Source organism: Zingiber officinale, chromosome 2A, assembly GCF_018446385.1.
Source record: "Zingiber officinale cultivar Zhangliang chromosome 2A, Zo_v1.1, whole genome shotgun sequence".
NCBI classification, from domain to species: Eukaryota; Viridiplantae; Streptophyta; class Magnoliopsida; order Zingiberales; family Zingiberaceae; genus Zingiber; species Zingiber officinale.
The window spans coordinates 40,255,825-40,280,086 of record NC_055988.1 but is presented as its reverse complement, the minus strand read 5'-3'; the positions used below and the strand labels follow the sequence as shown (position 1 = coordinate 40,280,086).

At 41.1% G+C, this 24,262-nt stretch overlaps 1 protein-coding gene across 1 annotated transcript; it reads left to right on the top strand.

Annotated features, from left to right (window-relative positions):
• The first annotated feature begins 21,377 nt into the window (after positions 1-21,377).
• LOC122041052 (uncharacterized CRM domain-containing protein At3g25440, chloroplastic-like) lies at positions 21,378-24,004 on the top strand. Its single transcript, XM_042600592.1, has 3 exons — positions 21,378-21,829; positions 22,510-22,911; positions 23,211-24,004. Exons 1-3 carry the CDS (start codon positions 21,404-21,406, stop codon positions 23,508-23,510), a joined length of 1,128 nt encoding a protein of 375 aa, XP_042456526.1. The 5' UTR covers positions 21,378-21,403; the 3' UTR covers positions 23,511-24,004.
• The last annotated feature ends 258 nt before the right edge of the window (positions 24,005-24,262 follow it).

Here is a 24,262-nt window from a genome sequence, read left to right as displayed (position 1 = left end):
TGAATAATAAAAGGCGCCTTGAACACCCTTTATAAGGGATCTCGACCAGCAGCTCATAAGATGCAATTCTAAGTAATCTCTTTGCGACCAGCTGCTAACGACACGATCCCGAATTGCTGTGACAACCACCTGACGACCCGGAGCTCCGAAACTTCAGTTTTTCTCACTGTCATCGGTATAATTCAATTGTTTATTGTTAGCTATTGTACTTCATCTTGTAATCATTTTTATCGAGCTTATAGTTGTTGCCCACGCAAAGCGATCAAGGATCGCGGGCCTTCGAGTAGAAGTCGATCTAGGCTCCGAACGAAGTAAAATCCCTTGCGTCTTTCTGTGTGATTGTTCTCTATTTATTCCGCTGCTTTAACTCTTACGCCTTTACGATTCCAATAATCGAAACAAAATAGCCGCGAGCGCTATTCACCCCCCTCTAGCGCTTCTCGATTCAACACCTTGGCCATGCCGTTACTCACTAGGACTTTCCACCCCTATCTAGTGGATTTTTGCCTCCCCCGGGATTCGAACTCTAGACCTCCAGGCTTAAGTATTAGAGTTTATGAATCCTGGTAGCGTCCACCCTTCTCACTACTCTCTAAAGGTGTCCGTTACATAACTACTATAAACTCTTACTTAACTAGTGTAACAAACTGTACTTAAATTTTTCCAGAAAACTTAAAATTTCGGCAGAGTATATGCTGTTCGACAGGACTAAAATACAATACAATACTCCAAAATTCAGAACATGCACATATAACTCATAATAGCATAAACATATGAAACTATATCTCAATGCAAACACAAAAGTATCTACTTACTAAACAGAACTCATCTTAACATGCGAACTAAAACAAGAATAATCTCAAATATTTCTTAACCACTAAAACACGGAAACTTAATAATGCCCCAAGTCTCTCCCATAGTCCTGGCATCACACATCATCGAACACCTCCTTGTCGCCTTCCTTTACTATAGCTTTTCCTTTCCTTTATCTACAGTAAGAGGAAATGCAATCTATAAGCAAAATTGCTTAGTAAGCGCTATTTAACTCACAAAACTCGAATATGCATGTATTCAAAAAGAAACTAGAAATTGAATGCTTTAACAGGGAAACTGCTCATGTTCATCTGATAGCAAGAAAAATTACTCAAGCTCAACTAATAGCAAGGAACTAGAAATAAGAATCAATACTGCTCATGCTCGAATCAATAACAAATGAAAACTAAAGAATCTGCTCATGTATATCTAATAGTAAAGAAAACTAGTCATGCTCAACACATGGCAAATAAAAGCTGCACGTGCTTAATAATAGCAAATAAAACTAGAAAATCTACTCATGTAATTCTAATAGCAAAGATATCTAGAAATCTGCTAATTAAAAATTAATATCTACAATGCTTCATGAAAGTAGCAATCAAACTAAGGTTCGTAGTGCTAAAAGAAACCATCAATTCTAACTTGCTGAACTTGAAAATAAAGAAGCTAACTTGTTGAATTAAACTTTTATGACACTTGCTTTGCTAGTTCAAATACATACAGTTTAATACTTCAAAATAATAATAAAGCTTCTCTTGGGCTCAGGCTTAGTACCAATGTGCGCTCCCTAATAGAGACTGTGGTAGCTAGTCACCAGTCCTACGAGGGTAAAGACCTTGGTCTTACCAGGGCCAAGACCTTGGAATTAGTCACCTGGATTTGTTTAACGACAACCTTGGAAGTCGGGTACTAGCCTTTTAAAAATAAAATACTTGTTATCTTTAATATTCTTATAATAACATGCCTTGGCATTTCTTTGAGCACTTGGTGTGATGTTGATCCCAATTCTTAAAATTTAGGGATCCTATCAAGACCTTGGTCTTTTCTTACTTATAGCTACTCATAATCCCCTATAAAGGTTTAATAAAACACATAATCATTCCACTAAAATACATGGCTGCTCATGCTTGTTAAAATAGCAAGAAAACTAACTGTATGCTTCAATTTAAAGAGCTATTAGAAGCAAATGAACACATATGTGCATATGTATCAAAATCCGGAACATGATCAAGGACTATCCTGCTCACGGCAGCCGCAAAAGAAAGAACACTAAACTGCAGCTAAGAAAAAAAAATGGAACTTCGTGCTTACTGGAATAACCAACAGAATCTGTAAGGGCTAATATAAGCTCACAACAGTAACTAAGGCTCTAAACAAAAAAAACAAAAACAAGCAAGTCTGGCCGCACACTTGAATTAAAATGGTACATGCTCAAAATTAACAAGTAGTCTGTACTAGGATGCTAAACCTCTCAATCAGTGGTTCTCAAACTGCATGAAGAAACTAGGAACTAAAGATCTATAGCATGTTAAAGAATAAATGGAACAATAGTCTAATCAGCATGTTTACAATTTTAAAACCAAAGGTCTAACAAAGCCACTGCAATCTACTAGAATTCTATAAAGAAAACTAACCTTGCTTTACTTACAACAACCCATAAGTCTCTAAAGGTCTACTAGACACAAAACCATTTTACTGCATCCTCATTTAGAGGGCTTTTCCTACACATGGCAGCACCCTTCGAAAACCCTATTCCTTACAACGTGCTTCGAAATAAAATCAAGGAGAAAACAAGAATCCAAATCCTTAATTCACAGCAGCAAGGAAAGAAGATCTCGGAACTACTCTTACTGCAGGTGAGAGCACTTACAATGGTTTCTTGTACTCACAACCCAATGAGAAGAATTTTTAGGGCTCGGAGACTTGCAAATCTCAACATCTTCCTCGTGCCTACCGTTCCTTCTTGACGAGAGGAGCTCGGATCCGAGAAGAGCTCGTGGAATCCCCTTTGGTCGGCCGCCGGAGAAACCCTAGCTTCCTGCTGCGTTTTTGCCCGAGCAGAGACGGTGCACGCAGAAGAGAAGAGAGAAGAGATTTGCCCGAAAATCACTTAAGTTCTCTCTTTATTATACCTAGGGTTTTTATTCTATGCTATCCCTTAATTATATTTCGCTACCTATCTGATCAGCATCGCCCGCTTGGGCCAACTAGTAGTCTAGGCATAGTATAGTGCATATTTTCACAATCCATGACATTTAAACATTCTAAAGGTGCGGAATGATAAGAATATAAGAAGTCTAATTCTTAAACTTGCTAGTTCTCAAGAGTCTTTATTCCAAGTTCCTTCTCACACATATCTTGACACATTGACTTCCAACCTCCGCTAATCCACCTTCCCTTTACCTGTATCTGCAGTATAAGGGAAAAGGAAACTATAAGCTTGGGAGCTTAGTAAGAACCATCTACCTCACAAAACATGCATTCAATGAAATCATGCTTTTAAAAGATGTTATTGGAAACACATGCTGATATTAATACTGGAAATGCTAAAACATGGCATACTGATATATTAGTCATGGCAATCAAATACTGATCATAAGACTATCTCATTGTATCACTAAGGAAAACTGAACAGATACATAAACTAAGCTAAACCAATGCTAGGCTAATGCTAAATCTGAATTGTATTCACATAACTAAATTGTGAAGTTTTGAAAACTATTTTCATAATAGGTAAGAATACTAATCATGCTGTTGTTGGGTCCGGCAACTGTACTTGCTATGCGCGCATCCCTAACTAAACTCGAGGTAGCTAGTCCCGAATCTAGTAGGGTTTACTAGGTTATCTAAACCTAGGGACGACAATGGGAGTCCAACCCAAGGACAACTAAGAGTCCAGCACAGTGCCACTGATAAAAGTAAAATACTGATTCACAAGCTGATTTATCTTGTCTTGCTCTTACTAGGTTATCTGAACCCAGAGGTAGGTTATCTGAACCTAGGGGCAACTGAGGGAGCCCACCCATTGGACCGTAGTCTAATATAACTGAAGCAAGGCTAAGCATGCTATTTAAAATGCTTCTATGGCATTTAACTGAGCTATTAAAATGCCTATTGTAGCATTTAACTGTACTAGTCATTTTATCAAACACTTGGTGTGTTCTATCTCTCCTCTCTATTAGGGGACTACCTCTAGGCACCCGACAGCGCCTAAAACCCCAAAACTGGAGAGGGAAACACGTCTGGGCCATCTAGAGGTACCCAAATAAACCCTAAACTTGCGAGGAGGGTCACATACACCGTACGTGCCGAAAAATCTGCATATGGCTGAACTAAAAACGTAAAAACATATGATTAACTACTTATACTGCAGGTGAGGGGTTACTTACTTCCTGCGTTAGGTTTCTTACAGTTCTGATCGCTAGATTTCCGGAGAAGAAGATCTCTTCGGCGATCTTCTCGCGTCTACACGTTCTTCTCGCGGAGAGGAGCGTCCTCGTATCTAAGTCATCGCCGGAAGGTGCTCCTACGACCCTAGGGATGGAACCCTAGGTCCCTTGGGGCTTGGTCTGCCGAGAGGGTGAGGAAGAGGGAGAGGGCAGCAAGTTGGAGGTGAGGGTGAGGAATAATTGTCGATCAAAATAATAAATCCCCACTTAAATTCTCTATTTATATTAAGTGATTAATACGACCCAACTAAATCATAAATATAATTTCTCTCCTCTTCTTTCTGCACACCCCTGCTGGAGCCACCTGGTTACTAAAGTATAAGTCATAGGGTCTAATAGGTCGCGGGTTCAATTCCCGCTTAGGCTATTTTACGTTTTTATTTAATTTTGCTACTTCTGCTACTCCAAAAATTTCATAAAATATTCTAAAATTTCAGAAAAATAATAGAATATTTATAAAATTTATTTGAGAATTTTCAGGTGTTACAATCCCCCATACCTTATAAAAAGTTCGTCCTTGAACTTAAAATAACTCTGGGTACTTCTGTCTCATACTAGCTTCTGTCTCCCAAGTTGCCTCTTCTGTGGTGTGATTTTGCCAAATGACTTTTACTAATGGTACCTCCTTGTTCCGTAATTTCTTAACTGCTCGGTCTATTATCTGAATAGGCTGACTGTCATAGCTGAGGTCTTCGCAGACTTGTACCGACTGGGGCTCAATCACCTGGGTGGCATCTGGGATATGCTTATTCAGCATAGAAACATGAAATACGTTATGGATAGCTAACATCTCCTGGGGTAGCTCTAGCTCATATGTTACCTTGCCAACTCTTCTGGTGATAAGGTATGGTCCCACAAATCTGGGACTTAATTTGCCCTTCTTCCCAAAACGCATTACTCCCTTCATGGGAGCCACTCGGAGGAATACTGTATCCCCCACTAAAAACTCTAAGGGTCGGCGTCGTGTATCAGCATAGCTTTTTTGGCGGCTTTGAGCTATCTCTATCCTCTAGCGGATCTGCTATATAGCTGTTGTGGTATCTACTACTAGATCTGTCTGAAGTTCAGTTCACCACTTTCATACCAGCATATTGGAGATCTACACCTCCGTCTGTAAAGAGCCTCGTAGGGTGTCATGCCGATAGTGGCTTGATAACTATTGTTGTACGCAAATTCTGCTAAACACAGGTATTTACACCAACTTCCCTTGAAGTCTAGGGCACACGCTCGGAGCATATCTTCGAGTACCTGATTTACTCACTCCGTCTGACCATCTGTCTGAGGATGGAAAGCTGTGCTAAACTTTAACCTGGTGCCCAATGCTGACTGTACACACTCCCAGAAGTGTGACGTGAATCTACTGTCTCTGTCTGAAATAATAGTTCGTGGAACTCCATGCAGTCTGACAATCTCCTTGAGATACAACTGAGCTAGCTGCTCCATGGAGTAGGATATCCTGATAGCTAAGAAGTGGGTTGATTTAGTCAATCTGTCGACTATTACCCAGATGGCATCAAAACCATTCGTGGTTCTGGTTAGTCCTACTATGAAATCCATGGAAATATCCTCCCACTTCCATTCTGGAATCTGAATAGGCTGCAGAACTCCTCCTGGTCTCTGGTGTTCTGCCTTGACCCTCTGACAGGTCAGACAGGTACTGACATATCTAGTGATGTCTCTTTTCATCCCAGACCACCAAAAACGTCCCTTTAGGTCTTGGTACATCTTGGTGGAACCAGGATGCATCGCATAAGGAGTCCTGTGAGCCTCGTCTAGGATCTTCCTCCGTAGTTCCTCCTGATCCAGAACACATAGTCTGTCACCAAAATACAATACCCCACTATCAGATACTCTGAACTCTCCACTTTCTGATTCTTCTAACCCTTGCTTGATTTTCTGAATTTTAGGGTCCTGACCCTGAGCTGTCTGGATGTCACCAAGCAGGGTAGATGCTAATGTCATAGTAGAGAGTTGTCCAACAATAAGTTCGAGACCGAAATCTGTAATTTCCTTTTGTAGGGGCGGTGACATGGCTGCTAGGGATAGTAAGGTGGCACTGGACTTCCTGCTAAGTGCGTCTGCCACCTTATTGGCTTTTCCTGGGTGGTAGAGGATGTCTATGTCATAGTCTTTGACCAGCTCGAGCCATCTGCGCTGTCGCATATTCAGATCCTTCTAGGTGAAGAAGTATTTCAGACTCTGATGATCTGTATACACTCTGCACTGAGCTCCATACAAGTAATGTCTCTAAATTTTGAGGGCAAAGACAACTGCTGCAAGCTCAAGGTCATGAGTAGGGTAGTTCCTCTCATAGTCCTTGAGTTGTCTGGAGGCATAGGCGATCACCTTGCCATTTTGCATCAGTACTGCTCCTAGTCCCAATTTAGAGGCATCACTGTAAATATCAAAGTTGTCTGTGTTTCCTGGCAGAGTCAGAATGGGAGCACTGGTCAATCTTCTTTTTAGCTCGATGAAGCTGTTCTCACAGTCCTCTGTCCATTGAAATTTCCTGTTCTTCCTTGTGAGAGCTATCAGTGGGGAGGCTATCCTGGAGAAATCCTCTACAAATTTTCTGTAATAGCCTGCTAGTCCCAGAAAGCTTCTAATTTCACTGGCGTTCTTAGGTCTTTTCCAGTTACTCACAGCCTCTATCCTACTGGGGTCTACCATGATACCATCCTTGGAGATGATGTGACCCAGGAAGGATACTTGATCGAGCCAGAACTCACATTTCGTGAACTTGGCGTATAGCTGGTTCTGCTGAAGGGTCTGTAGTCTATCTTCAGGTGCTCTGCGTGTTCTTCCTGAGTTCCAGAATAGATAAGAATGTCGTCGATGAACACGATAACAAACTTATCTAAGTATTCTCTGAATACTCTGTTCATGAGGTCCATGAAAGTAGCTGGAGCATTCGTCATGCCAAAGGGCATGACTACGAACTCATAATGTCTGTATCTGGTCCTGAAAGTCGTCTTGGGTATATCACCTTCTCTAACTCTCACCTAGTGATATCCCGATCTGAGGTCTATTTTAGAGAACACTGCTGCTCCCTTTAGTTGATCAAATAGGTCATCTATCCTGGGCAGAGGATACCTGTTCTTAATCGTGACCTGATTTAGTGCCCGGTAGTCTATACACAGGCACATGCTCCCGTCATTCTTCTTTACGAACAATACAGGCACTCCCCATGGTGAGTGACTAGAGCGTATGAAGCCCTTGTCGAGCAGCTCCTGTAGTTGCTCCTGAAGTTCCTTTAGTTCTGCTGGAGTCATGCGGTAGGGTGCTTTGGAGATGGGATTTGTACCGGGGATGAGTTCTATCTCAAATTCAATCTCTCTGTCTGGTGCTAGGCCCGGTTACTCCTTAGGGAAGACTGCTGGATAGTCACATACAACTCGGACCTCTTCTAGCTTTTGGTTCTTGTCCTGACCAGTACTGACTACACGTGCTAGGAATCCCGTACATCCTGAATCCAGAAGTTTCTGTGCTTTCAGAGTTGAGAGAAACTTCTTGACCTTTCTCTTTGGTTCTCCGATGTACCCTAACTGCACTCCTGCTTCAGGTTGGAATATAACTTTCTATTTACGACACTCTATGGAGGCACCGTACTTGATCAGGAAGTCCATTCCCAAGATGACATCATAGTCAGCCATATCTAGCACTACAAGATCACGAAAGAGTTCTCTGTCCGCTATAATGACTAGCACTGCTCGGAGCTAGTGCGTGGATGCCATGATTTCTCCTTAAAGTAGTGTTGTCAAAAACTGACCACTGAGTACCTCTCGAGATAGTACCTCTGGAGATAGTACCTCTGAAGGTAGTGTTGTCAACAGCAGCATGATTAGTATTTTTATCTATTATGAAAATAGTTTTCAAAACTTCACAATTTAGTTATGTGAATACAATTCGGATTTAGCATTAGCCTAGCATTAGTTTAGCTTAGTTTATGTATCCGTTCAGTTTTCCTTAGTGATACAACAAGATAGTCTTATGATCAGTATTTGATTGCCATGACTCATATATCAGTATGCCATGTTTTAGCATTTCCAGTATGAATATCAGCATGTGTTTCCAATAACATCTTTTAAAAGCATGATTTCATCGAATGCATGTTTTGTGAGGTAGATGGTTCTTACTAAGCTCCCAAGCTTATAGTTTCCTTTTTCCTTATACTGTAGATACAGGTAAAGGGAAGGTGGATTAGCGGAGGCTGGAGGTCAATGTGTCAAGATGTGTGTGAGAAGGAACTTGGAATAAAGACTCTTGAGAACTAGCAAGTTTAAGAATTATACTTCTTATATTCTTATCATTCCGCACCTTTAGAATGTTTAAATGTCATGGATTGTGAAAATATGCACTATGCCATGCCTAGACTACTAGTTGTCTTGATGTTAGTTAATAAACTATGAATAATGAGAGTAATGACATGCCTAGTAATTTAGAAATGCTTTTAAGTTGATACATTTGTATTGTATATGGACTAGTGGTGGAATGCAGCAAACATCGCAGAAATCAGAGCTCCAATCGATCAGCCGATTGATTGGAGGGTCCTCAATCGATCCACCGATCGATTGGGGAGTGATTTTTCGCGTACAGAGAGCTGATGAATCGATCAGCTGATCGATTGGCCATGGATCGATCAGCCGATCGATCAGGAAATAAATTCCGTGAACATAGAGCTGTTGAATCGATCAGCTGATCGATTGGCCCAGGCTGGATCGATCGGTCGATCGATTCAGAAAAGGCCTCCGTGCACAGTAGCACGTTGGATCGATCATCTGATCGATCGAAATGACTTCAATCGATTGAGTCCCACTTTCAATCGATTGGAAGGTCTGAATTCGGCTGGAAACCTCTGATTTCAGCTCCTTGACCAAATGGGATGTTGGGACACTGTTAGCGGCATGTTTAGTTGTGTAAATGCTGGGTTTATGGTGTTCTATTGTATGATATAGCATGTAAAGGTTAGGTTCCATCCTTTAGCATATGTACAACAATGAAAATGTAGTTTGAACATAAATTCCAGTTTTAGTAGCAATTAGCAGAGTTTTTAAATTAGTTCAGCTTTCTGCATATCATACTCTCATGAAAGCACAGAATAGTTCAGCAACCGTAACCCCCGACCTTACAGTTTAGTCAGTAGGAGGTGGGGTGTTACATGTTGGATCGTGATCGTTCGATAGAGGGGGGGTGAATATCGATTATAAAAAAAATTCGTCGAGAATACGCAGCGGAAATAGAAGCAATGCTAACACAGAACCAATTTTACTTGGTTCGGAGCCTGTGTCGACTCCTACTCCAAGGCCCGTACTCGTTGAGTACTTTCGTTGGGCAATCACTATCAATTCAAAAAATGGAATTACAAATTTAGTACAAGAATTGATAGAAAAGAAAATACCAACCAAATAAAAGGAATTAAATTGAAGAGAGCGCTTTGCCGGAGTGGCCTCGCGGCGTTGCAGGAGCACAGTAGAGCAGTCTGAGAGATTTTCGTTGTTTTCTGAGCTCCGCCTTTGACACTCCTTATATAGGAGGCTCGGGGCGCCCCGGATCCCTTCCGGGCACCCAGGTGTGACGTGGTAGTCCCAACCAGCGAGCTCCACATGTCAAAGCCGCGATCAGGATAGAATTCACCTCCGGGCGCCCGAACCACCTTTCTCCAGAGAACATCTCCTCCCACAAGACAAGGTTAGTCCGAGGCAAATAGATAATGTATATCCTACAAAACAAAGTGTTAGCACAGTTTATAAGTTCAACATGAAGAGTATGACTTAGATTCCGTCTTTCCGAGACCGGAATCTAGTCACGATCTCGACTTAGATATCCGAAATGGATCTAAGCCGGATCAACGCCTAATGTTCCCTTCCCAGGAATGCGTCCTCACAGTCACTCCCTTCTAGTGATTTACCTTTACTCACCTGCCAGACGTCCGGTATGGCAGACGTCCAGTGCCCTCCGACCCGTCTGGACTTCTCGCCAGCTATCCGGTCAGCCCGTCGAACTAGCTGGACTTCGTGCCAAGCGTCCAGTCAGCCTGTCGACCCGCTTGGACTTCGTGCCAAATGTCCAGTCAACCCTTCGACCCGTCTGGACTTCGTGCCAAGCGTCCGGTCAGCTCGTCGACCCGCTTGGACTTCGTGCCAAACATCCGGTCAGCCCGTCGACCTGTCTGGACTTCGCCTGCACACTCGGTCAGAGTGTTAGATAACGACAAACCTAACTTAACCCAATTTGTCATTCATCAAAACCTAAGTTAGACCGTTAGTGCTAACCGCACCAACAGGTTCCAGGCGCCCAAAGAGGTCCTATAAAAAGGCCTTCGAGCAACAACTTTAGAACACCAATTCGAACGACTTTCTCTATTGTGAACTGCTCCAGAAATGCCTCTACGACACTAAAACATTGCTCCGACAACCTACTATAAATTTTTCCAATTCCCTTTATTGTCAATAACTTTATTTTATAGCTATTATACTTCAATTTTGTAATCTTATTCAAGCTATTAGTGGATTTCCCAATGAAAGTGATCAAAGATCACGGGCCTTGGAGTAGGAGCTATCATAGGTTCCAAATCAAGTAAAACCAACTTATGTTAACTGTTTATTTTCTTTTACTCTTTCTTTTCGCTATGTATTCTGTGTTTTTTGAAAAAGTGAAAAAGCCTTAAACGCTATTCACGCCCCCCTCTACTGCTTTCGATCTAACAATGTGAAAGGAGGTAAATCACTAGTCAGCTTATAGCCAACCACCAAGTGGCTAGGGGGTGGGAAGAGTTTTTTTTTCTAAGGTATGTGTTCGTCAATAATTGATCTCTGTCCTATTATAATAAATCTATCATTCTCTAGCCAACTAATCATCCCCGTGGAGACATGATATGTTGCTTGTGGACCATGAAGGGTATTGTGACTATTTTAAGTCATTTAGGATGGAATATGTCTAAGCTATCCATGAAGGGTGCTTTGACCATATTTGTATATTCTTTTATATCTATTATTTTGGTTAAAATTTTAAAAAGAGAAGTTTTGTCTTGCAACTTAAGGAGAGAGATATAATGAATTTTAATGCTTAGTTTACTTGTACGAGTAGATGAGTGAGGGAAAGGAATCGATCGTAGAAAATATACATGCAAGGAGAGAAGAGAAAAAAAATAATCTCTTGGGAAGAGAAAAGAAATTTGTCGAGAAGAGGGAAGAAAGGAGAAGGAAAGGAATTCATTGGGAGTGGTATGGTTGGCTCTCCGAAACAAGCACTTGCTTCCTGAAAGGGCATTTTTTAACATGGGATTGCAGATTATCTTTCGAGGAGCTACATGAGAACAACAAGAAGAAAAGGAGGTCAAACAAATGGAAAAGTGGAAAGAAGGAAGAAAGTGGAAAATCGAGGTTGGGCTAACTGGGATGGGTCTATTGGGCAAGGGTTCCGTGCGAGCACTAGCATCGGGACCATGGTTTCTACTGTTGGAATATGATTTTTAGAATGGAAAAATGAGGTGCCATCAGTCGATGAAAGTCAAAACTGACTTCAAATTTGAAACCTATGTTTCGTGTATATAAATCTAGACTATTGATTTGCTCAAAACCGATTACGGATGAATGAGAAATTAATTGTTTAAAGTGAGGCCCAAAATTAGTAGATGGGGAATAGTCCCACATCTAAAAGAACAAGGAGAGATTGTCTCCTTATATATATTGATGTGTTATTGGAGTTAACATAAAAAAGCACAAGGTGCTCTCTTCCCATGGGCGAGCAGGTGCTTGCACCTGTGAGTCCACCACGCGTGCACGTGCGCATGGACGCAATGGGTGTTTTGTTGGCGCACTTTACACTTCTACTCAAGCATGACGTGGCACGGGTACGTGCAGGGAGAGATGACCAGACTGTTGACTGGGCAAACAAGTGGTAACCATTGGATCGAAGATGGTGATAGATCGCAAGTGATGTAATCTGGAGCGTTGATCGTGAAGAGTCGTGATCGGACCACTGGTGACGGGATCTAATCTGAAGCGTTAGACTGAAAGGATTAATCTGGCGGCTAAGATTAGAAGGGATCTGGAAAGATATAACTTTTTGATCCAATGGCTGAGATCAGAGGCTATGTGAAAGGGTTACAACCTTTTTCAAATCTAAAGGCCTAGATCAAGTGCAATCTGAAGAGATGCACTCCTCTGGATTAACCAATCCAGATGAGTCCTCACCAAAGGGTACCTCACCTCTTCACTTGGTATAAGAAGAACCCCCAGATGTTGGAATAACTCACTCATTCAATCAACCCATCCAAGCATCTAAGAGTAGCTTCATTCCTTTACATTCAGAGTCCAAAAAGCCTACGAGAAGGTTCACCAGTCTCGAACTTTGTAGTGTTGCTACTCCGAGACAACGTCGTTGTATCTTGAAAACGAATTGCTACTATCCGTTAGCACCTGTAGCGGAGCAATATCATTTTATGGAGATAGTTTTAAACACTAGCCTCAATGATTTCAGTTTGCATCCTTTCCAGTAGTAATCTCGACAGCTCCAACAGTCGTAAAGTGACTACGACCACACCGGAGCCAACAGTTCACCGTTAAACACAATCAGATAGACAAGCGTAAAACAATATTGTGTAAACTAAGATGGCTACGATCAACGATGTTCCAACCGTCGTTCCACACGGTGAAAAGTCGATTTTGACCACCGTTCCATCTGGAGAGAAGCCAAAAAAGTTCAACGGAGCTGACTTCAAAAGATGACAGCAAAAGATGCTGTTCTACCTGACAACGTTAAACCTCGTACGATTTTTGCATGAAGACCCGCCAGTCGCTATGAAAGGTAATGTTGGTGCGGGAAGCATCCGACGATTGAACCTAGGTTTTGATAATGGCAAAGGAATTCAAAGATAAGATTCCTTGTTATCTAATGTGCTTAAATGAGGTTATAGGAAAGTCCTAACTGTGGTTAGGCAAGTGAAAACCCTAGGGGGTGGTAACCCTAGGTCCTAGGGGTGGTAACCCTAGGTGAAGGAAAACCCTAAAGGGTGGTAACCTTAGGTCCTTGGGGGTGGTAACTCTAGACGGAGGAAAATCCTAAGGGGGGTGGGGGGTAACCTTAGGTCCTAAGGGATGGTAACCCTAGTGGAGAAAAATCCTAAGGGGGGTAACCTTAGGTCCTAGCGGATGGTAACCCTAGTGGAGGAAAATCCTAAGGGGGGTAACCTTAGGTCCTATGGGGTGGTAACCCTAGGTGGAGGAAAACCCTAGGGGGCGGTAACCCTAGGTCCTAGGGGTGGTAACCCTAGGTAGAAAGTCCAGTCGATATGGAGGACCGAACTGGCAACAGGTAACTCTCTTGAGAGGAGTAGGTGAGGACGTGTTCCCTGCAGAGGGAACAGTAGGTGTCGGGTCGACCTAGGGGTTCCGGTAGGAAATTTGAAGTCAGACCAGGACAGCCCGAAGACTGTCAATATTTTATTTATGACTATTATGTGTTAACTTTATTTTGCAAGGTATGTGTTTGGGACTAACACATTTTGCAGGAACAAAGGAACAAGTCACACCTCGGATGAACAGTGTCCGAGGCGCCTCCATGGAGCTTGGAGGCACCTCGGGTGCAAGGCTGAAGCTAGTTGCGAAGTGGAGCTAGAGGCGCCTTCATGTGCATTAGAGGCGCCTTAAATCGCTGCTTGGAGGTACTTTAGAGTGGCGTTGAAGGCGCCTTTAGATGGATAACGGGCAGCGAGCAGAGGCTTATCGCAGAGTTGATTTCGGGATATAATTTCGAGTTGGAGCTACCTTGGAGCTTGATGGAGGCGCCTTGAAAACTCTATATAAGAGGGTCTTGGATTAGGAGTCGCCAAAGGCTCTGAACCAAGTAACCAACTTGTGTTCGCATTTGTTCTTTTCCTTTCCGCTGCGTTTATCTACTCGATACGTTTTAAATAGAATGAAATAGCCACGAGCGTTATTCACCCCTCCCCCCTCTAGCGATTCTCGATCCAACAGGTAATTCTGATAGTAAGGCTGCATGCGATGCATGGTCGCACGGAGATTTCCTGTGTCGCAACTACGTTCTCAATGCATTGGACAACACGTTGTATAACGTGTATTGTTCAATAGAGACGGCAAAATCTCTATGGGAGGCACTTGAAAAGAAATACAAAACCGAAAGCGTCGGGTTGAAGAAATGCATTGTCGGTCGGTTTCTCGATTTCAAGATGGTGGATTCCAAGAGCATGACGTCTCAAGTCCAAGACTTGCAACTGATACTGCATGATCTGGATGCTAAAGGCATGAAGCTGAACGAGTCTTTCAAAGTAGCAGCGGTAATCAAGAAGCTTCCTCCATCATGGAAGGATTTCAAAAATTACCTGAAGCACAAGCAAAAGGAGATGGGTATTGAAGACCTGATCCTGAGGCTACGAATAGAGGAAGATAATCGAAAGTTATCCGACTCTAGAGAAACGAAGCGGACAGTTGACGAGATATCCAACCTGGCTGAGCCGAACGCCAAGAAGCTGAAGGAATCCAAAAAGAAGAACCAAGGCAAGAAGTTCAAAGGCACTTACTACAACTGCGGAAAACTAGGGCACATGTCCAAAGACTGCAGACGCCCAAAGAAACCAACTAAGAGTCTGAAAGATGTTGCGCAACTTCTAACGACATGGAACTAGATCTCATTACGGTCGTGTTTGAAACCAACATGGTGGTGGACAACCCGAAGCAGTGGTGGATTGTTATTGGAGCGACACGTCATATCTATTCTGATAAAGCGATGTTCTCCAAGTATACTCCGATAAGTGGAAGAAAGCTCTATATGGGCAATTCCACAACATCCCCGATCATCGGATTCGGGAAAGTAGTTCTAAAAATGATGTCTGGGAAGGAGCTAATACTCATTGATGTGCTCCATGTTCCCGACATCAGGAAGAACCTAGTTTCTGGATTAGCACTTATAAAAGCCGGTTTCAGACTAGTGTCAGTCCAACAACTTTGTACTTACGAAGAATGGTGTCTTCGTAGTTAAGGGGTACTTAGAATAGAGTCTGTTCAAAATGGTTGTAATGATTGTACACCGTGAATTTAATGGTAATAAAATAAAAGCTTCTAGCTATGCTGTTAAGTGTTTTAATTTATGGCATGATCGACTTGGACATGTCAATAATAAAACTTTGAAACGTCTCATCAAGTTAAATTTATTACCAAACGTCAATGTTGAGGAAACACACAAATGTGAAGTGTGCGTGGAAGCAAAAATGACAAGACTACCTTTTCATTCAGTGGAAAGGTCAACAACTCCTCTAGAGTTAATACATAGTAATCTATGTGACTTAAAATTCGTGCAAACTAGAGGAGGTAAAAAGTATTTTATTACTTTTATCGATGACTGCGTAAGGTTCTGTTATGTCTTTCTTTTAAGAAATAAAGATGAACCCTTAGAAACATTCAGAACCTATAAAACAGAAGTTGAAAATCAACTTGATAAACAAATTAAAATAATTCATAGCGATAGAGGTAGAGAATATGGTGCACCGTTTGATGAGTTTTGTTCATAATCTGGCCTTATCCATCAAACAACGTCTCCTTACTCGCCTCAATTAAATGGTGTTGCAGAACGTAAAAATGGGACACTAAAGGAAATGATGAATGCCTTGTTGATAAATTTAGGCTTACCCTAGAACTTGTGGGGGGAAGCTATATTATCGGCAAACCACATTTTCAACAAAATCCCTCACAAGAAAAATGATAAAACACCATATGAACTATGGAAAGGCCGCGAGCCATCTTACAAATACCTGAAAGTGTGGGAGTGCTTAGTAAAGGTCCAAGTACCCAAGCCAAAGCAAATAAATATCGGACCTAAAACGTTTAATGCAATATTTATCGGATATGGCCATAACAGTAGCGCATATCAATTCATAGTTTATAAATCAGACATTCCTGATATTCATGTGGGAACAATCATAGAATCTCATAATGCGATATTCTTTGAAAATACATTCCCAAATAAGAGAGAAAGCGTTCCAAGTAATGACAATGAGAGTTCTAACGAAAATGATGTTTCTGAACATAGTTGTCATAAAAAGACTATTGACAATCAAAGAGAAGAGCCACGTTGGAGCAAACAGGGTAGAGTTGAGAAATCATTCGGGCCAGACTTCATGACCTTTATGTCGGAAATGGACCCAAGAACATTAAGCGAAGCTCTCTCTAGTCCCGATACCCCAATGTGGAAAGAAGCCATCAATAGTGAAATCGAGTCCATCATGAATAACCATACTTGGGAACCAGTAGACCTTCCTTCTAGTACCAAACCATTAGGTTGTAAGTGGATACTAAAACTCAAGTATAAAGTTGATGGATCAATTGACAAGTATAAAGCCAGACTTGTAGCCAAAGGGTATAAGCAAAAGGAAGGCCTTGACTATTTTGATACCTACTCACTGGTGACAAGGATTATATCTATACAAGTGCTGATAGCCATCGCAGCACTGTATGATCTTGAAATACACCAAATGGATGTTAAGACCGCGTTCTTAAATGGTGAGTTGGAAGAAGAAATCTATATGGAGGAACCCAAGGGGTTCATAGCTCCAAGAAAAGAGGAAAAGGTGTGTCGACATGTTAAGTCATTGTACGGACTTAAACAAGCGCCTAAACAATGGCACGAAAAATTTGATAAAATAATACTGCCAAACGAATTCAAAATAAATGAATGTGACAAATGCATTTATGTCAAAAACACACTTGAAGGTCATGTAATGGTCTGTCTATACGTAGACGACATGCTTATAATAGGTAGTAATCATGAGGTAATCATGAGTACAAATAAAATGTTGACTAAGAATTTTGATATGAAAGATATGGGTCTAGCAGATGTTATATTGGGAATTAAAATTCTCAGGACATCCGATGGGATAGTTTTGACATAATCCTATTATGTAGAGTCAGTGTTGAAAAGGTTTAACGCGTATGATCTCTCTGCAGTGAAAACATCTATGGATCTAAGTCAACACTTAGCAAAAAACCATGGTGAGCCCATATCGTAATTGGAATATTCTTAGATAATAGGCAGCTTGATGTATCTCACAAACTGCACACGTCCGGATATTGCCTGTATGGTCAAGAAGCTGAGTCATTTTATGAGGAATCCAAATGACACTCATTGGAAAGCACTGATTCGAGTTCTTAGATATTTGAAATATACTATGAATTATGAATTACATTATGGAAAGTATCCCAGTATCTTAGAGGGATATTGTGATGCTAATTGGATATCAGATACAAAAGATTTCAAATCCACTAGTGGGTATGTATTCACAATCGGTGGAGGAACGGTATCTTGGAAATCCACTAAGCAGACATGCATTGCTCAATCAACTATGGAATTCAAGTTTATAGTACTAGACAAATCAGATGAAGAAGCTGAATGACTACGAAATTTCTTGGAAGATATTCCGAGCTAGACAAAATCTATGCTCGCCGTACTTATACACTGTGATAGTCAAACGGCAATTGGAAGAGCACAGAGTAGTATGTATAATGGTAAGTCACGACATATACGTCGCAGATATAATACCATTCGGAAGTTGATCTCGAACGGAGTGATTGCAATCAACTATGTCAAGTCCAAAGATAATTTGGCAGATCCTCTTACGAAGGGGCTAAGTCGAGATCAAATATACTGCTCATCGAGAGGAATGAGATTAAAAATCTACAACTAAAATGACTATAGCGGTAACCCAACCTTATTGATTGGAGATCACAAGATCTTGGTTCAATGGGACAACAAAGTTACAGAAGTTGTGTTACAACAAACGAGATATATTATCTCTATCCCAATCCTAGGATGAACTTGTGTTGTCCTATCACATGTAGTGAGGTTAAGCTTATGATTTTATTGACTTCAATACCTTTATAAGGTAGAGTATGGTAGGATACTCTTGATAAAAGTGTCACCTATGTGAGTGTGAAGACAGACCGCTTCAATGAAGCACTCATGAATACAAGATAGTGTCCATGGCTAAAATGGAACCAACCATGAGAACCAAAAAGTAGGTGAGATAAGTCTCTGTGTGGGTGTTATTATCTTAGTATACACAAACAGCTGAGTAGTTCAAGAAATCAAGTTCACTGCGCAGCCTAGTATGCTCAATAACATTCTACTACGGAAGGTTCAAAGCCACAAGTTACCTCTCTCGATGCATTGACTTATCGATTAGACTCCTGAAAAGGTGCCAGCATGCATGTATACATAAATTTCCATTCATGTGGGGGATTGTTGGAATATGATTTTTCGAATGGAAAAATGAGGTGCCATCAGTCGATGAAAGTCAGAATTGACTTCAAATTTGAAATCTACGTTTCGTGTAGATAAATCCAGACTATTGATTTGCTCAAAATCGATTACGGATGAATGAGAAATTAATTATTTAAAGTGAAGCCCAAAATTAGTAGATGGGGAATAGTCCCACATCTAAAAGAACAAGGAGAGATTGTCTCCTTATATATGTTGATGTATTATTGGAGTTAACACAAAAAGCACAAGGTGCCCTCTTCCCATGGGAGAGCAGGTGCTCGCACCTGTGAGCCCGCCATGCGTGCATGAACGCAATGGGCACTTTCTTGGCGCACTTTGCACTTTATATCATCGCGAGGAGCTTAAATTTATGCTCCAGGTGGTGGTAACATATCACCTGACTACTCAGGCATGACGTGACACGGGTACGTGTAGGGAGAGATGACCGGAATGTTGAGTGGACAAACGAGTGGCAACCATTGGATCGAAGATGGTGATAGATCGCAAGTGGTGCGATATGGAGCATTAGACTGAAAGGATTAATCTGGTGGCTAAGATTAGAAGGGATTTGGAAAGATATAACTCTTTGATCCAATGGCTGAGATCAGAGGCTATATGAAAGGGTTACAACCTTTTTCAAATCTAAAGGCCCAGATCAAGTGCAATCTGCAATGGATGCACTCCTCTGGATTAAACGGTCCAGATGAGTCCTCACCAAATGGTACCTCACCTCTTCATGGGTACGTGTAGGGAGAGATGACCGGAATGTTGACTGGGCAAACGAGTGGCAATCATTGGATCGAAGATGGTGATAGATCGCAAGTGATGCGATCCGGAGCATTAGACTGAAAGGATTAATCTGGTGGCTAAGATTAGAAGGGATTTGGAAAGATATAGCTCTTTGATCCAACGGCTGAGATCAGAGGCTATATGAAAGGGTTACAACCTTTTTCAAATCTAAAGGCCTAGATCAAGTGCAATCTGCAATGGATGCACTCCTCTGGATTAAATGGTCCAGATGAGTCCTCACTAAATGGTATCTCACCTCTTCACTTGGTATAAGAAGAACCCTCAGATGTTGGAAAAACTCACTCAGGCAAATGAGTGGCAACCATTGGAATTAAGATGGTGATAGATCGCAAGTGATGCGATCTAGAGCGTTGATCGCGAAGAGTCGCGATCGAATCATTAGTGATGGGATCTAATCTGAAGCATTAGACTGAAAGGATTAATCTGGCGGCTAAGATTAGAAGGGATATGGAAAGATACAACTTTTTGATCCAACGGCTGAGATCAGAGGCTATATGAAAGGGTTACAACCTTTTTCAAATCTAAAGGCCTAGATCAAGTGCAATCTGAATGGATGCACTCCTCTAGATTAAACGGTCCAGATGAGTCCTCACCGAAGGATACCTCACCTCTTCACTTGGTATAAGAAGAACCCCCAAATGTTGGAAAAACTCACTCATTCAATCAACCCATCCAAGCATCTAAGTGTAGCTTCATTTCTTCTGCATTCAGAGTCCAAAAAGACTACGAGAAGGTTCGTCGGTCTCGAAGTTTGTAATGCTATTACTCCGAGACAACGTCGTTGTATCTTGGAAATGAATTGCTGTTATCCGTTAGCACCTGTAGTAGAGCAATATCGTTTTACGGAGATAGTGTTAAACACTAACCTCAACAATTTCAGTTTGCATCCTTTCCAGCAGCAATCCTCGATAGCTCCAATAGTCGTAAAGAGACTACGACTACACCGGAGCCAATAGTTCACCGTTAAAGACAATCGGATAAACATCTACAGAATCAGAGGAAGAAGACTAAAACAAATACACAAGAAATGAATAAAAAAATATAGAGAATGGGGAGGAGGAGAGTGTCAATCGAGAGGATAGGAGGGGTGTCTTGGCGCAAAGGCGGCGCTTGTTGGGGAGCTAGAACTAGCATCGGTCCGGCAAGGCCGTCGATTCCTCTTTTTCCTCTACTTCACTGACCGGCGGTGGCGAACGGGTGACGAATCGAGGAACAATTGTGGTTACTATCGCGTTGCGTGACCGTGGCTAAAACTAGCATCAGTCTAGCTAGGTTGTTGATTCCTCTTTTTCCTCTGCTTCATCGAATGGCGGCGGTGTGTGGCGTGCGGGTGGACTCAACTACATCGATAAGAAAGGAAGCTGAAACAAGAACCCTAACTCCAAATGGGAAGGAAATTTCATTCACGCGAGGCTCAGGACAAGGAGGACATAAGAGATACGACGGGAAGGGAAGAAACACATTCCACCCGATTTTGGATGGATAAAAATTTGTTAACAAATTGATCAACGGATGGATTCATGAATCCATTCATCTATTATTTCATAACTAATAAACGACGAAAACAATAAATAATCCATCTGTTCACACGAGGATAAGGACACGAGAGATACGACGGGAAGAGAAGAAATACATTTCACCTAATTTTGGATGGATAAAAATTTATTAGCAAATTGATCAATGAATGGATTCGTGAATCCATTTGTCTATATTTTCATAACAAACAAATGAGAAAAAAGAATAAATAATCCATTCTCCGTTATCAAATAAATAACAGAAAGTTTTTCATACCTCAGTTTATGAATCTATCCTTCTAAGTAAATTGAGCATGAGTGTGGTGGAATTGTATGACCATTGAAGTTTTGGTTATTAAAGCTTAATTGAGGGTAAATAATTTGATGGATATAAAAAATTGAAAAAAAAATAATTCAAAGACATTTTGAGACGCACCGAGCAGAACTGAGCCGGCTAGGCCAGACCGGTTGACTGGCGTCCCCGGCAGATCGACCCCTTTACGTTTTCAGTTGGGTTCGTGGGCAACGCAGAAGAAACGCCGTGTGATGGGAAGCCGTGCTGCTCTCTCTTTGTCAAAAGTACTTCAAAGGTCTCGTCATCCTCGTTTCCTCCTCCCTCGCTCTGCTCCCATCCCGCCTCCCCCCTCCCCTCTTCCTCTCCTTACCCTCACTCTCCGCTCTCATGTTCCCTCTCTCGGTTCCTTCGACACATGCTGGGGTGCCCGTGGCTTCAGCTACGGCTCCGCCAATCTCGTCCTCCCCGATGGCAAACCACGGTTCGAGATTCACGAGATCGATCAGCCCCCCAAGGAGAAGTATCGGACCAAGAAGAGGCTGAAGCTTCAAAGGAAGCGGGATAAGCGGAAGCGCAAGGAGGCGAATAAGGCAGACCCGCGACGGATCCGACCTAAGGGTAAGAAGAAGGATAGATTTCCCTCCCAGGAGGATCGGATCAAGTATAAGATTGAAAAGGTTTACTGTTCGACTTTCTAATCTTTTCTACTTCTTTCTTTAGGTTGCTCGAGTTGATTGTTTATTCAGAGCAGCTAGATACGTAATTTACTGCATTTCAAGCTCTACGGCCCTCACGAATCTTCTTTGTTGTTATTTCGTTAACAGTCTGTGATATATAGCCTTTCCTATATTGTTGATTTCTGTAGCGTGTTAACTTTTTGCTGAAATTCGGATATGTTAGTTTGTGTTCATTAAAATGGATTCTTAATTTGTTTAGTTTTGTGACGGGGGAGTTTGTGTTTCTTTTATGATCCTTAGGAATATAATCATGTTAGCAATTGTTAAATATGTTCTTAAACAATTATTGGTTGTTATCTTTCTCTAGTTTTAAGGATGGATATTAACACCTCTAGTAAAGTATAATGCCCCGCTACAACTTACCACCAATACATTAGAAATTTATATATTTGGCTTCAGAAACAGGCTTAAGTAATCAAACTCGTGCTCGATCAACTGGGAACAATATCATTTTCAATCCGAATTCTTGTTCCATTGCAGGTTGATTATGCCATTAGTTCAATAATAGTTGGACACTATCAATTTCTCTTTTTTGTTCAATTTCTTCTCAAATGTTGCACCAGTAACATGGTTTTTTTTTATTGGAGCTAATGATATAGATCATTTCGTTCTAATTGAAGGCCAAAATTAAAGAAGCATTGTTGATTGAAAAGTTAAGGAAATATGAAATTCAGAAAAGTCAAGGCCCAGAGATCAAACCAGAAGATTTGTCAGGGGAAGAACGCTTTTACCTGAAAAAGATTGCTCAAAAAAAGTCCAATTATGTACCTGTGGGAAGGCGAGGTATCTTTGGTGGTGTAATATTGAATATGCACTTGCATTGGAAAAAGCATGAGACAGTTAAGGTCATCTGCAAGCCCTGTAAACCTGGTCAAGTTCATGAGTATGCAGAAGAGTTGGAGAGGTTGAGTGGTGGGGTACCCATCCAGATTATTGGAAAAGACACGATAATATTTTATCGGGGAAAGAACTATGTTCAACCTGAAGTTATGTCACCCATTGACACACTGTCCAAGAAGAAAGTATGTATCTTAACTCATCCCTTTTATATGTTTTATTTCATTTTTTGTTCTTTTCACTGTACTTGTCACATGTATACATGTGTTGAATCCTACCACAGATCACATGGGTAAATGCTGCATTTGGCTATGAAAACCAGAAAAAATGTATCAATATTTAGACATCTACAATATTTCATACATGTTAAACTCTCCATGAATTCTATTTTCCCTCTGATAGATTTACATGACCAGAGTCATGGAAAATGGATGCTCATGTGACAATATGTTGTTTCTTCACAGTCCTCACTGTTGATTTTCAGGCACTTGAAAAGTCCAAGTATGAACAATCACTTGATACAGTTAGGCGCTTCATTTCAATATCTGAGAAGGAGCTCGAACTTTACTACCGACATGTAGCACTTTATGGTGATCCAAACACCCGCAATGCTGATTTTGTATATGGGGATGCTAAGGGAAATTCACAGTTTAGAACAACAAAAGTGCTACACTCACCTGAGTTAGGAAATGCTGTATCAACTAGTCATGATTCGTCTGTTGATTCTTTTATCTCTTCAACTGGTGAAATCTCTAGTGATCAATCAGATAAAGATGATTTCTGATTAGCTACCAATGATACATATGCAGATGTCTAATGAAGAACATCTGTGCTCATCTCAAGCTAATAAATCAATAGCTCTTTCAGAGGAAGAGGCTGATTCTGATGAATTGATGACCCCCAACTATTATTCGGATGGGGACCTAGTGTTACATTCTCAAGTGGATTCAAATGATGAAAGAAAGAATTTGAGGGCATACAAGAATCCCTGGAAAATTTTATACTTTCTTATTTATTAATAGTGCATTTTGCTATGGGTCGATGGAATATCTTTGTTGGCTTCTAACAAGGTCCCGACTTGCATTTTACTAGATCCTTCTGTTCTCTATTTAAATACTGGAACTGGTGGATGAAAAACATGCAGGCACATGTGTAACACCAACAAGTTTTTATTTTCTTGTATTTTGTTTTTTATGGTTTCATGCCCATCTTTTATTGCAATGTAATTCTGTTACTTACCATGAACTTAAAAACAAGGTCTTATAGACAACTTCCTAACTTAAGGTATATTATTGATTGGGCGACTTTCTTAGATCCTTTTATCTTGGTAATTTATATTCTTGTCAGGTTTGTTTCATCTTGCTGTATTAGTTCACTTGTTGAGGTCATTAAAATCATTTTATATGGGCACATTTATAATGATGTCCAGGGTTTCTTTCACCATTTACTTTGTTGTTGCTAGGATTTAGATAAAATTTGTATTAGTCTAGTGTATCAAAGTATAAATTAAAAAGCTTATTTCAACATGGTATGGTA

Excerpts from the sequence above, each read along its gene's own strand:
- LOC122041052 (XM_042600592.1), top strand. The coding sequence starts at position 21,404 with ATGGGAAGCCGTGCTGCTCTCTCTTTGTCAAAAGTACTTCAAAGGTCT. Across the intron at positions 21,830-22,509 it reads TCAAGTATAAGATTGAAAAG|GCCAAAATTAAAGAAGCATT; the intron begins GTTTACTGTTCG and ends TTCTAATTGAAG. Across the intron at positions 22,912-23,210 it reads ACACACTGTCCAAGAAGAAA|GCACTTGAAAAGTCCAAGTA; the intron begins GTATGTATCTTA and ends GTTGATTTTCAG.